The 15031-nt window shown below is 34.7% G+C and overlaps 1 protein-coding gene across 2 annotated transcripts; it reads left to right on the top strand.

The window, feature by feature from the left end:
• Positions 1-988: 988 nt before the first annotated feature.
• Positions 989-13180, top strand: st8sia4 (ST8 alpha-N-acetyl-neuraminide alpha-2,8-sialyltransferase 4). 2 transcript variants are annotated; one of them, XM_048171298.1, is made up of 6 exons: positions 989-1209; positions 5306-5434; positions 6367-6624; positions 8046-8339; positions 11420-11438; positions 11603-11779. In XM_048171298.1, exons 1-6 carry the CDS (start codon positions 1097-1099, stop codon positions 11633-11635), a joined length of 846 nt encoding a protein of 281 aa, XP_048027255.1. In that variant the 5' UTR covers positions 989-1096; the 3' UTR covers positions 11636-11779. The 2 variants fall into 2 exon arrangements, with proteins under 2 accessions (XP_048027255.1, XP_048027247.1); XM_048171290.1 differs by having other exon boundaries at positions 991-1209; positions 11420-13180.
• The last annotated feature ends 1851 nt before the right edge of the window (positions 13181-15031 follow it).

Below are 15031 nucleotides of genomic sequence, written 5' to 3'. Positions count from 1 at the left end.
AGAGTAATGCAGGGATTGCATATTTTTGTTTACCAAAAATAAATAAGTTAGAATTTTAGCACTTCTGGTTCCATCATCCTGTAGTCAATTTGTAGTTAATGTTTTTTTTTGTAAGTGGCTGAAATAATGTAGTGAACACAAGCTTAAGATATTTAAGATAGCTGTAATCTACACCATATACAATTCAGGTCAATTCATGAAAGTTATGTTCATCTGTGAAGACTGAACAAAACGTTTAAAAATCACAAGCTTTTGTTGGTCACAGATCTTATTTTCAGCAAGAAACCAAAAGACAGTGGATTTTTTTTTATTATTTATTTATTTATTTATTTATTTAGTCGAGGGAACCAGGTTGATGCTAATTTATGGGTTGGCCTACAAAAACACATCGTCCCTTCAGCGCTCTATTATTATCCGACTGCAGAGCCACAACATGCCATACGTCACAGCCACTGCCCACGAGAAGCGCCGGGAGTCCGCAAATGCTTTAGGCTTGCGGAAAGAGTTTTTTGTTTAAAAGAAAGTTTAATAACCCCTATTTTAAAGGCAAATGGTGGTCATACGAAATACTAATTTAATTTAGTTAATAAAATCTAATTGATAAATAAAATGTAGGCTATTTATGGCACATCCTCGCTTTACAGCAGTGTTTAACAGCAAGTGCCTAACGTTACATAATGCTTTTTAAGCTGTGCAGGTATATTTCTTTAAGCATCTTGCTACTTCATTTAAATCTGCAACATTGTCTCTTCATGTAATGTCGGACTCGATGATGGTTAGTGTGTCTATATATATATATATATATATATATATATATATATATATATATATATATATATATATATATATATATATATATAACCTTTATTCTTTTAATTTTTAAATGAATACAGTATAATTATAAAAGAAAATTTCCAGCATCATCGCGCTTGATTTGGTATAGAGATTATTAGCATATTGGTGAAGTTATTGGCTCCTGTAGGCGTCACTCACAGTGAGAAAGAGAGGCGTGGAGCCGCTGTTGTTCTGCTGAGATGGGGAATGTGCGCTAGAGGAGAGCACGTTTTCTTGTCATCTCCAAAAATTCAAGTGCGAAATGCGGTTTACATGGAAACGGTGGACTATATGCACCATAGGCATTCTGCTGATATTTTACAAAACGACAGATATTGGCAGAAGCGAAGTGCACGAGAAAACTGGATTGACAGGGTAAGGGCTCCTCTGCTGTTACTGCTTATCTACTGAGCATCGAAGTCTGATTAAAATCTGTACGTTTATCTCATTAAACTAGGCATTCATTTATGTTTATCTATTTAGTCATTTGTATGGTAAACCTCATATCGTAAACTGCAGTTTATGTGTCCTGCTGTTGTTCCGCCTCAAGTGAATTAAGATCGGTTCACATTGTCCTTAGTTTGAGTTGAAATTGTCATTTTATTCTTACACACCCTTGTGAAAGAAGTGTACTTAATTGTATTGAATGTGCACTTTTCTGAAAAGATAATATAGTATTAATGGAATACAAGGCCACTTAACGGAGTACATTTTACTGACTGTTTCTTAAGCCTACACTTTTAAAAAGTGTACTTGTAATAATGTTAAATTATACCGTAAAGTAGCCCTACGTTTTAAATCATTATGTTTTAAAACAATTACATATAGCCTAAGTTTCAATAGAAATTACATAGAAGTATAGCCTACTTTTAGTTTATCATAAATGCTTGTCAGTACATTCAGCAGGATACTTTAACCATGTTTCAAAAACAATAGAAGTAATTGTGAAATTACATATAAAGAAAGTAGGTGCTTTTAATATAAATGTAAAATATAATGCATTTTCATTTAATTGTAAATAACATGCAATTATGTGTCTGAAAACATTAAACATGACATTCAACTTAAATATATTTATTTAAAGTAGGGGTGTCAACTCCTCCACCCATTCAGGGTGTTTCCCTGCCGCTTTACCCTATTTACCTTATTTTAAAGTGAAAATTTCATTTTGGGGTCTATGCCCCAAAAATAGGACTGACAGTTAAGAGGTTAAGGATAAAGAGTTTTGGATAATAGATGAATGAATGAATGAATGAATGAGTGTCCAATCCTGCTACTGCCACTTTCCAGCACAGTTTAGCTCCAGTACATTTGCCTGAAAGTTTCTAGTGATTCTGAAGACCTTGATTTGCTGGTTCAGGTGTGTTTATTTGGGGCTAAAACTAAACATTGCTTGAAGATGGCCCTCCAGAAGCAGGATTGGACACCCCTCATTTAAAGTATATTAGCCTATTTAAGTAAAAACTACTCATATGCTAAAGTGTAATTTTTCACAAGGGCCTACAGTACGTATCAACATAATTTTTTTCACTTTATTTTATTTATTTATTTTTTGATACACTTTCCTGTTATTGAGTTTAATAAAATGTATTTATTCAAATCCTTGCTTAAGTAAATCAAGTATTATAATGTTCAAACATAAGTGTTTGTCAAAAGGAGTTAGACATTTTTGGGGCTTTTGAAATGATGTTATGCGTTAGCTAGTTGTTTTAAGTTTGAAATGCAAGGTAAATTTAGCTTACTCACTGAAGAACTTGCACTTGTTTTGTTCCCGGAACTGAAAAAAATGTGGTCAAGTTCATACTTGTTGATTTGCTTCCCTTTACGCACACTGCATTGGGGTAATTTTTGTTTTTCACAACAGATCATGAGTTTAGATCATAGATTTTAGTTCAGTGCCAAAAGAACTTAAACATTTCGAAATAGAGGATACTTTGTTTGTGATTTGGCTCTGACTTGTGTGTATGTGTGTGTTCATGAGTGCGTGTACATGAGAGAGTTGTGTGTCGTCAGGTAAGTGAGAGGACAGCAGACAGCACTTGCTCATCAGATGTGGTTTCCTTTTGTCTCATGCAGAAGTTGTTGCACATGATTTAAAAACAGAAGTGGAAAAAAAAAAAAAACCCACAGTAAATGTCAACTGCATCTGAAGTCTCCTGTTATAGGTTTCAATTTGATTTCATGAGATACAAATCTTTTGGCATGCGTGCAGACACAGTCTGCTCATTTGCAAATTGCAGATTTGTACACACAACCAAAATTGTGTTTACATACTTGTCCCTCACAAAAAATAATATTTGTTGTTCCCTTAAGTGTAGAGTTCCCAAAGAATATGTTGTTTCTGTTCAAAATTCATTTTTCTATTTTCTGTTTGCATATGATATTTAGAGATGTTAATTTTCACCTGACTCAAAGTTTGATTAAAGGGATAGTTCACCCAAAAATGAAAATTTGATGTTTATCTGCTTACCCCCAGCGCATCCAAGATGTAGGTGACTTTTTTTCTTCAGTAGAACACAAATGATGATTTTTAACTGCAACCGCTGCCGTCTGTCAGTCAAATAATAGGAGTGAATGGGAACTTCTACTATAAGAGTAAATAAAACTTGCTTAGACAAATCCAAATTAAACCCTGCAGCTCGTGGCGACACATTGATGTCCTAAGACACGAAACGATCGGTTTGTGTGATAAACCGAACAGTATTTTTATCATTTTTTAGCTCTAATACACCACTATGTCCAACTGCGTTCAGCATTCGCTTAGTGAGGTCTGATCGCGCTCTGACAACGCCGGCAGTGACGTCTCGCGCATATACTTCAATGAGTGCTAGACATCACTGCCGTTGTCAAGGTTTCTCACACAAACCGATCGTTTCGTGTCTTAGGACATCAATGTGTCGCCACGAGCTGCAGGGTTTAATTTGTATTTGTCTAAGCAAGTTTTATTTACTCTTATAGCAGAAGTTCCCATTCACTCCTATTATTTGACTGACAGACGGCAGCAGTTGCAGTTAAAAATCATAATTTGTGTTCTACTGAAGAAAAAAAGTCACCTAGATCTTGGATGCGCTGGGGGTAAGCAGATAAACATCAAATTTTTATTTTTGGGTGAACTATCCCTTTAAGTTATGATTCATAGTAATGATTTGATGACACAGAAATGGCAGCTCTTACTGCTTACAACAAGAAAAAAAATCTGCCAATGGGAAAATTTTTTTTACTTAAAACATTAATTATTGTTACCCCATTGTTTTTCAAGTAAATGTATTTGATTCAAAAGTGTTTTGACATTTGTACTGAAAAACAAAAATACTGAGTCAGAAACTCACACTTTGCAGTGTTATGCTGTAACGCCATGGTGGTTGAAGCAGAATAAGGGGTGTGGATTTAAACACAAGCTGAAATTATTAACTAAAACAAAACTCCAGAACATGGGAATCCAAAAACTTTACCACAGCATCTTACAAAAACAGAGACAAAGCAAAACAGGACAAGACAAGACAACTGAAACTGATGGCTTTAAATATGCTGCATAATGAGAACAAAAAACAGATGTTCAGGCTTATTATAACTAAATCCTAAACTGAAACAATAATAATAATAAAAAATAAAACATTTTCATTACGTGAAAGTCATTATGTGTTTAGTTGAACTGCTAAAATAACTACAACTAAAAACTTTTAAAAAACAAAATATATTAAAATGTGGTAAAAAATATTTTACGACCACCTGAGTCTGCCACCATATATGTATTCCACCATACTATACGATAATTTTAGGACTTTTTTTAGTCTTAGATTGAAAATATTCATCAACAATTACTTAAAATACATAAATAATTCAGATTGTGATTCCCTATATCCTGTTTCTCTTGTGCCTCCATGTGCTTTCTACTTTCACTCTACCAACTGTTGAAGAGATACTTGGTCTTATCCGTAAATCCAAATCTACCATCTTTTACCATCTCACTTAGTTAAAGCCTGTCTACCACTTTTGCCTTCTTACTAAAATTGTTCATGCCTCACTTTCTGGCCATGTTCATTCATCTTTTAAACCTGCCATTATTACTCCCATATACTTAAGAAACCAAGGGCTGATCCATCTAATTTTAATAACTTTTTAATTTAATAATTTTTGCTTGTAAGGTGACCTTAGGTGTCATGAAAGGCACCTATAAATAGAATGCATTATTAGTATTACTATATCAAAATAAGAGTCCCTGGACAAAAATAGACCTGTGACAAATGCCAAGGTCTCTGGAAAGAGGTTTGGTTGAGTGATATTTATGTTTAAGTCATTTGATGTCTGATGGCAAGGACATCATAAACTGGTTGTGCTGGCCTTTTTTTTTAATCAGAGTATATTTATGAGTTTGACTATATGAACACAGTGTTGAACCTAATACAAGTGTCAGTACTGGTGCATATGCTGTAGTTACTATACCACACTCTCTCTACTTCCCTTTAAACAGGAGGTCCAGGGCAAGAAGTACAAGACTGATGGCCAACGGCTCAGATACACCTTTCGGCAATGGTTTAAGTGATCTGACTGACCTGGGAGGGGAATGGAAGGCTAATGTCACCCTTGTGACCATGATAAGGTGAGGAACCTACACTGTATAAAAAAGTTTTTGTTAGGTAATCAAAAATGTGTTTCATGTGAAACTTGTACGTTAATCGTATACACAGTAAAATCCCCAGTTAAATCAACTCTGCTCAGAGTACATATGGTCCCTCTCTAAATAATGTTAAAGTAACACTGAAGCAGAGTTAAAGTTAATGAGATAATTAAGCAATTAATAAGGCTGTGACTGAAGTCAGTTGTTGTTCTTGTGTTTCTCTTTTCTTCAGTGATTCTGCTTGTTAACAGCAGGTGTTCATCACTAATGCACAATCATCACTTAATTAATTGCTTAATTATCTCATTAATTTTAACTCTGTTTTAGTGTTATTTTAACACTATTTAGAGAGGGACCATATGTACTCTGAGCAGAGCTGATTTAACTCTGTGATTTTGCTGTGTAGGCATAGATTTGAGAGGGATGAGTCCCTCCCAATGAAGTTTTATTGTCTGTATTTTTTTGATTAATAAACTAGGAATAAAGTTTCTATTACATCAAAACAAAGCATTCTTGAGGTTCATTCCGGATTTACACGAGGCTTTATGGTGTAAGTTTAGGAACAGTGATATCGTGCAGGAACATCTGACTGGACCAAAGTTGGATCTTGATCTGGAGAGATTCTGTAATAGAGAGAAATATTTGTTTTTATGATATTCTTTCAGTTATTTTTTTTTATAATGCTTAATAGTCAAGTCACCCTCTCCTCTGGCCAATAAAGCAGCATGGTGTGATTATTATTCAGGCTGCATCACACTTCAGATAGTCTATCCTATAATTTTCTCAGAGTATGATATTATAGGTTCCCTTTTAATGTATGCTTTGCAAGCTGGTATGGTTATGAAATAATGAGAAATGTCAGTATTAAACTGTAATCTATTCCTTTTTTTTTATTTGTTTCATCATGTGGAAAGGAAGGACATACTTCGCTTCTTGGACGCGGAGAGAGATGTGTCTATTATCAAGAGCAGTTTTAAACCAGGCGATACCATCCACTATGTTCTGGACAGACGCAGGACGTTCAATGTTTCTCATACTCTACACAGTTTACTTCCTGAAGTCTCTCCTCTAAAGAACAAGATGTTCAAAACATGTGCTGTGGTGGGAAACTCTGGCATTCTCCTAAAGAGCGGATGTGGAAAGGAAATAGACAACCATGATTTTGTTATACGGTAATGTATTTCCTTCTTTGCAGTGATCTAATCATTACAGTCTTATGGCAAGGCAGAGTCTATTAAGGTCTAAATGGTCATTTATCACTCATTGTATCAGTGTTTTCACCCTGTTAACTTAGCTTGAATACTACCTGATCCCATTTTTGGAAAACTGAACCAGGGACAAAAGCTCAACGTAATTTAGAAACTTCATTCTGTAGTATTGTAATATTTTCACTGTTTTCACCCCAAAATGAAAATTCTCACTCTCATGTCTCATTGTTATTTTAGTATCATTGATATAATATTGACAGTTTTTAATATTTTTATGTAATTTATAATTAGAATAATTAGATTTTATTTTTATATTTTTTGTTTTCAACAAAGGTTTAGTTGTTTTGTTGTGCTTTTCTCATTTTTATTATTTTTTTATGTATATTTTTTAATTTTAGCTTTTAGTTTATTTAGTTCTAGTTATTTTAGTACTTCAACTTAAACTAAATGTTGCATACATTTTATGTTTTATTTCATTCCAGTTTCTTTTATTTCAGTTAATGATTTTTTTAAGCTATTATTTAAGTTTTAGTTTACAACAACAAAAAACAATAACCATAAAAGCAATATGTACAACTTGTGCACTAATTCAAGTCTTCTCTAGTCAAACTATAGCTTTGTGTAAGGATCAAACTTGAATTTGAAGTAATTATTCACAGATAATCTTTCCTTCAAATGTCATCACACTCGCTTTTCCAGTTCAAAAATGTAAAAAGGGTTAGTTTACCCCAAAATGAAAATTCTGTCATTAATTACTAATTTCGTTCAAAACACAAATGAAGATCTTTTTGATGACAGAATGCTGTCAGATTTCCTTTCATAGACGGCCTTTGCAACTACCACTTTGACACTTCAAAAGTTTCATAGAGATTGGAAAACTAATCCATATGAATCGAGCGGTTTAGTCCAGATTTTCTGAGGAGAATCGATCGCTTGTTATGATGAAAAATTTAATTTAGGCTTTTACTCGCATGTAAACATTGATCAGCGAACATAAACAGAAGCTCAACCAAACCTGCTTCACGTGTGAGAACAAACCTCTTCCGGAAGCTCAAATGTGCTGCGTAACACACAAGAATGAACCTCATTGTAATCAAAAAGATGAATGAAAGTCTTACAGGTGTGAAACGACATGAGGGTGAGTAATCAATGACAGAATTTTCATTTTGGGGTGAACTAACCATTTAATACTATTCACATTGGTTGAATGGGATTTTTATGATGCTTTTTTATGCATAGTAGCCTCAGTCCACATTATTAAAAAGCAGTGACATCTGTAGATGAAAGTAAGGCATATGTATGTGGAAGTTTATTTCTTAAACTGTAATTTATGTGTTCCACCTATTTCCACTAAGACAAGAACCCCTTTTTTCGTTCTTGAGCAGATGTAACCTCGCTCCCCTAAACGATTTTGCAGATGATGTGGGTTTAAGGTCAGACTTCACCACTATGAACCCCTCTGTGATCCAGCGGGTGTACAAAGGTCTGCGGGATGAAACGGAGCAGGAGAACTTCATACTGCGCTTACAGCAGCTGAACAACAGCGTGCTCTGGATTCCTGCCTTCATGGTGAAGGGTAGCGAGAGGCATGTGGAAATTGTGAACAAACTAATTCTTAAACAAAAACTAAAAGTGCGCATGGCCTATCCTTCACTCCGGCTTATCCACGCTGTACGAAGGTGAGTTATAACATTTCATACTCAAGTACTCAATTTGAATTGAAGTGTAGAACTGTAATGAAAATGTATATGTAATTAAGTCAAATTTAAAATTGAAATTCAGAGAAATACTTTAAAAGTTGTCTTGACAAACATAAAAGTTTAAAAAGCCTTAATGTTTGAAGATTTTAATCCCTTTGTTGTAGTTATTATGTAAATTTCACAATATTTAATAAATTCATTTTGGTGGAAGAACACTTCACTTCCCAGAATGCATTAGCTATATTTAAATTCTTGGTATTGCAGTTCTGTAAATTCCACTTCCTCACAATGCCGTTGCTCTCAAATATCATGTGTGGTCACATTTTGTACTTTTTTTTTCATGAGATTAGGCTAACATTTTTCAGAGCAATTACTACATTTTAGCTTTCATTCAAGTAAGATGCTAACATCCTTAATGTGCACTCAGCAGTTTTCTGTTTATGTTGCACTGGTCAATATGGCTGTTATCTTGAATTTATACTAAGAATGTACATTTTCAGGAATATTATTAATAATCGACTGTCTTTAAAATAATCAAGCAATTAATCAGTGATACATTAACATCCTGAACTCCAGATATCATGTGCACGTAGCCTACTTTTAAATTTGATTTAAATATGGTCAAATACAAGTATTTTCCTTTTAATACATATTCAGTCCACTGTATTTTAATACATTTAGGCTATTTAATATGAATTTAGTTTACTATTATTTTTGTATTATTATTAAAGGATTAGTTCACCCAAAAATTACATTTCTGTCATTTATTACTCACCGTCATGTCGTTCCACACCTGCAAGACCTTCGTTCATCTTCGAACACAAATTAAGATATTTTTTGATGAAATCCAAGAGTTTGTTTTTATCTCCCATAGAAAGCAATGAAATAATAATGAAATAATCTAATTCAAGGTCCAGAGAAGTAGTTCAAACATCGTTAAAATAGTCAACATGACTACAGTGGTTTAACCTCAATGTTATGAAGAGACGAGAATAACTGCATCAACTGCGTAGGAGACAGACAGGGTAGAGAAGAAATTGTTGAATAAATTATTTTTGTTTTGTTTTTTTGCACACAAAAAGTATTCTCGTCGCTTCATAACATTAAGGTTGAACCACCGTAGTCACGTCGACTGTTATAATGATGTCTTTACTACTTCTCTGGATCTTGAATATGGTAATTTTGTTGCTTTATATGGAGATTAAAAAAAAACCTCTTGGATTTCATCAAAAATATCTTAATTTGTGTTCTGAAGATGAACAAAGGTCTTGCAGGTGTGGAACGACATGAGGGTGAGTAATTAAAGGTGCTACAAAGGATGTTTTGTTTTATACATTTTTGCAATATTACTTGAATCTGTCTTTACTAACTGATAAAAGACTATTTATTAGGTGCACTGAAAGGAATAATATTAATATACATCATCTGTGCACGAGGTAGGGCCTTTAAAACAGCCAATCGTTTACACGATGATTGGCCCTCTGGCTTGTCAATCACTGCCAATGACGTTCCTTGTGAGAGACGAGCGCGGCTGCGCTCTCCAGTAACTTTCCACACTCCACAGGCGCTGCATGCAGTGTTTTTGTCAGGAGACAGGAGTAACAACTGCAGATTATGAGTTACCTGCGGTGAGTCCGACATAATGAATTCACTAACACGACACAGCGAATGCCGGTGGTAAACACTCGTGCACGAGTTTTGGGAGGCGTTCCCTCGAAATGAGCTGTGAAGGAGGGGGGTTGTTCTTATGCATGTGCTCATTTCAAAAACTCACTAACAGTCTTTGGTTTCTCAGTCGACGAAAAGATTCTCTGTAGCACCTTTAATGACAGAAATTTCATTTTTGGGTGAACTAACCTTTTAATAATAATGTGTATAAAAAATATAGATACAATTCTTTCTTCATTAAAACTTCATTTTTAGGATTTAAATACTTCTGATAATTTTTTTTTTGATGAGGGATACACCGATATCAACATGTTCTCCAACCAATATGCTATAGGTCGTTTGTCACTTCCGTGAAATACGACCCATAGGAGGGTTTGCTAAAGTTGCGCCCCTATCAACAACAGGACACTTTCATTTTAATGCATTGTTCCCTTTTATCTGCGTCATATTTCGGGTTTCATGTAGCTCAATTGGCAGAGCATTGCAATATATAACAATATGCAATCATGTGATCATGTGATCGTGGGTTTGATCCCAGGGAAGGCATGTGCTCATAAAGTGTATATGTACTATAAGTCACTAAGGGTAGGTTTAGGGGTGGGGTGGGTTTTAGCAGTTAATAAAAAATGCATTTTGCTAAATGGAAATAGGACAAATGGTGTAAAAAGTCCACACATTGCATTTAAATGAACACGCATTTTGATTGGTAACGACAGTCATAGTCATTTCATGACGACAGACGTAACACGACACTGTCATTATTTTTATGCCATGACTTTAAAACGTAAATATAGATCGTTATAAGGTGGTTGAAAAATGACCTATAGGGTAGGTTTTTTTTGGAGGACAGTCTCAAAATTTCAGGGCTGATACAATACAATAACTAATAATTCATAGCTTGTTGTTAAATTGGTATATAGACAGCTTCACTGATTATAAACGAGTTATGTTTTATAGTACTATAGTAGTTACATTAGTTAGTTTGTATAATTTTAGAGACCTGATGACCTCTATATGTCAAAATATCAAAAATTTGATTCCCCATTTCATGACCCTTCTCTGACTGGGCAATTGCATGAAAAAAAAAAAAAAAAACATATTTTTACATTAAGTGCTTTAGAGTTTTGCACATTAGTGAGTAAATTCATAAAAAACAAAAGTTAACTATATCCACTTTGTTGTTACTGTATGTTCCTTTGCAGTACCTTCTATGACTTTTCATATTATACACGTTTGGTTAAGAGATTTAAAAAATATACAAACCGAATGTTCTGTAGGTCTGTCACACATTTTAAATATTTTTCATTTCAACCAAAAATATTGAAGCCACCATCCTAATAATGTAAACTAAATTATTACACTAAATATTTAATGTATTTTTTATTTCGTAGGTACTGGCTTGCAAATAAGGTAAATATCAAACGACCCACTACTGGATTATTGATGTACACAATGGCTACACGCTTCTGTGATGAAATCTACCTGTATGGATTCTGGCCTTTTCCAAAAGATGTCAACGGAAATTCTGTTAAATATCATTACTATGATACACTGAAATATCGCTATTTTTCCAGAGCGGGTCCCCACCGCATGCCACTGGAGTTTAATACACTGAAAAACCTACACAACAAGGGTGCATTGAAACTTACAACATCTAAATGCACCTATACTTAACATACAGCTCATGGACAGACACTTGGTTTTCATGAGCACCTTTTCTTGTGATAAGAAGCCAGAGCTTTGGACAATGAGTGTGCCTTCAACTGGAAACTGTGACCTGTTCATCTTGTGAGACCTTAGATAAGTTTACTATAGAAAATGTGCAATGTTTTAGACACTGAATAATCTACTCTTGTTTCAAAATGACAGATGAAACAGTCCTGCTTAATGCTTTGAAATATTACAGTCTTACTGTATCTCGTCTGAAAATGCCAAACATGTTTGAGAGATTGTTGTTTGTTTGCCTATACTGTGCTTTTTAGTATGTAGAAACATAATTAGATTTTAATTCATACAGAGATTCTGTCTGTATGATAGACTGAATGGCCTTCAAAACCTTCAAACTGTAAAACTACTTCAAACTTTATGTTCAGGCTTTCTCAAGCCAACATTTTATTATCTAGTGATGTTTTACTTTCTACAGTTCCAAGATTCTCAACCAGGAACATGTCCAAAAAACAAAACAATGTGTATAAAATAACATTTTGTGGATTACAATCATAGCAGAAAATATAACCTATGGGAAACTTGGTGAGTCTTTTTTTTACCCACAGTATCAATTGACCTATAATTGTAATGATAATTGTAAATTATACTCTTTTATAAATTATACTATAAATTATGTTCAAAGGAACACATTTCTGGTTTGTTGTCAATGAACCTTATGTTTACACCGAGAAAAAAACAAAAAACAGGTATATATCAATCTCAGATTTACTCATTTACATGTACTTTGTCAGTCATTTAAACCAGTTCTAGTTATTTAAACCAATCTTTCGTAATCGAATGTACTGTATGTCAGAATGTGTTGGCATGCCTGAAACAGCATTCGTTTATACTTCAGTTTTTTTTTTTTTATCTTTTATTTATGTTGTAATGTGTTTTGTATTTTTTCTAAATGCATTTCTAAGTGGTTTACACTGTTTGTATTACTGTAATTTTTTGACAGTTTTAAAGTTTATTTATGTGGAAATACATTTTATACAAAAGCAAAAAATCTACTTGATCTCCTGAATTTGTTGACATTTCTGATTACTTGATTTCTGATTGGCCTACATATTACATATAATACATATAATTATTTTGGAATATTGCAATATAATCTAACCTATGGAAGCCTGTTTCCACCACAGTTGAGTCAAAAGTCATAATGATGAAAAATGTGTTCGGAATCTAATATAAAAAGCCCTGTGATGGTCTGGCTATCCATCCATGGCGTTTTCAGGCCTGTGACCTGAGACCAGGATAGACTCCAGCATCCCTGGGACTCTATAAGTGGTAGGAAATTGGATGAATAAATGGAACTCTGGTTATTCTTGTTTTCTTTGTTAACAGGATTTTTGTGGTGGCAGGGCAAATCTACAACCCGGATTCTGGAAAAGTTGGGATGTTTTTTTAAATTTGAATAAAATGAAAACTAAAAGACTTTCAAATCACATGAGCCAATATTTTATTCACAATAGAACATAGATAACAAATTTGATGCCTGCTACAGGTCTCAAAATAGTTGGGACGGGGGCATGTTTACCATGGTGTAGCATCTCCTTTTCAAAACAGTTTGAAGACGTCTGGGCATCAAGGTTATGGGTTTCTGGAGTTTTGGTGTTGGAATTTGGTCTCATTCTTGCCTGATATAGGTTTCCAGCTGCTAAAGAGTTTGTGGTTGTCTTTGACGTATTTTTCGTTTAATGTTGCTCTAAAACCTTTATATACCTTTCAGCATTCTTAGTGCCTTCCAAAACATGCAAGCTGCCCATACTTTATGCACTTATGCACCCCCATACCATGCTGGTTTTTGAACTGAACGCTGATGACACGCTGGAAGGTCTCCCTCCTCTTTAGCCCAGAAGACATGGCCAACAAGAATATCAAATTTGGACTCGTCTGACCAAAGAACACTTTTCCACTTCGAAACAGTCCATTTTAAATGAGCCTTGGCCCACAGGACATGACGGGGCTTCTGGACCATGTTCACATATGGCTTCTAGCTTTAGTTGGCATCTGCAGATGGCACGGCAGATTGTGTTTACCGACAGTGGTTTCTGGAAGTACTCCTGGGCCCATTTATTACTGTCATTGACACAATCATGCCGATGAGTGATGCAGTGTCGTCTGAGGGCCCGAAGACCACTTGCATCCAATAAAGGTCTTCAGCCTTGACCCTTATGCACAGAGATTTCTCCAGTTTCTCTGAATCTGACCCAATTTGACGTTGAGGAACATTGCTTTTAAAGTATTCCACAATCTTTTTATGCACTCTTTCACAGTTCTACCAGAAAGACTCGGGAAGCAAAGAAACATTTGAATACAATTTATTCAACAGTATGAATGTAAATATCAAAGATAAATGATAAAGTTCTTTGGCGTAGGCCCCGCCCATAGTACAATCCGGAGGGTAGCAGACGTTTGCAGATCCTGCCTGAAGATGAAGGCAGGGGCGGAGCCTACCTAAGTTGTATGGACAGGGACCGACCTGGTGGTGGTGGGGAGGATGGGGGTGAACGCCGGCGATGGTATCTGCGAACACAATAGTGGGTGGGAACAGAACTTATATACTCAGGTGACGTGTAATGATTGGTTAGAAAATGAGCAATGACGTGCATTAGAGTCTTCCGGGTAGAACTTCCGCTAAACGCTCCCATATCTGCCCATCTTTACTTCTGAGAGACTCTGCCTCTCTAAGACGTCCCTTTTATAGCTAATCATGTTACAGACCTGATATCAATTAACTTAATTAGTTGCTAGATGTTCTCCCAGCTAAATCTTTTCAAAATGTCTTGCTTTTTCAGCCATTTGTTGCCCCCGTGCCACCTTTTTTGAGACCTGTAGCAGGCATCAAATTTGAAATGAGCTCATTTAGTGGATAAAAGTGTAAAATTTCTCAGTTTAAACATTTGTTATGTTATCTATGTTCTATTGTGAATACAATATTGGCTCATGTGATTTGAAAGTCTTTTAGTTTTCATTTTATTCAAATTTAGAAAACGTCCCAACTTTTCCGGAATTTGGGTTGTAAAAGAAAAAAGCCCAAGTATAAAAATTCAATCATAAATATAGGCCACATTTTGCAGCTATTTTAAATTAGCAACTGCATGAAACATGACAAATGACTAATAGTAAAACTGATAAAAGATTATAAAATCTCAAAATAATTATACTCCATAAAATATCATAGTAGTTTGCACTGTTCAGTTATTTTATGATAACTGAAGCTCAAATTGACAAACATTTGTGTACATATATGTACTCATTATTTGTGAATTTACTGTCCTACTGTATGTAGA

The sequence above is a fragment of the Megalobrama amblycephala genome, linkage group LG2, assembly GCF_018812025.1.
Source record: "Megalobrama amblycephala isolate DHTTF-2021 linkage group LG2, ASM1881202v1, whole genome shotgun sequence".
NCBI lineage: Eukaryota > Metazoa > Chordata > Actinopteri > Cypriniformes > Xenocyprididae > Megalobrama > Megalobrama amblycephala.
This window is presented reverse-complemented; position numbering and strand designations above follow the sequence as displayed.

Coding starts and splice junctions, on each gene's coding strand:
- st8sia4 (XM_048171290.1), top strand. CDS start 1,097: ATGCGGTTTACATGGAAACGGTGGACTATATGCACCATAGGCATTCTG. Junction 1,210..5,305: donor GAGAAAACTGGATTGACAGG/GTAAGGGCTCCT, acceptor CCCTTTAAACAG/GAGGTCCAGGGCAAGAAGTA. Junction 6,625..8,045: donor AACCATGATTTTGTTATACG/GTAATGTATTTC, acceptor GTTCTTGAGCAG/ATGTAACCTCGCTCCCCTAA.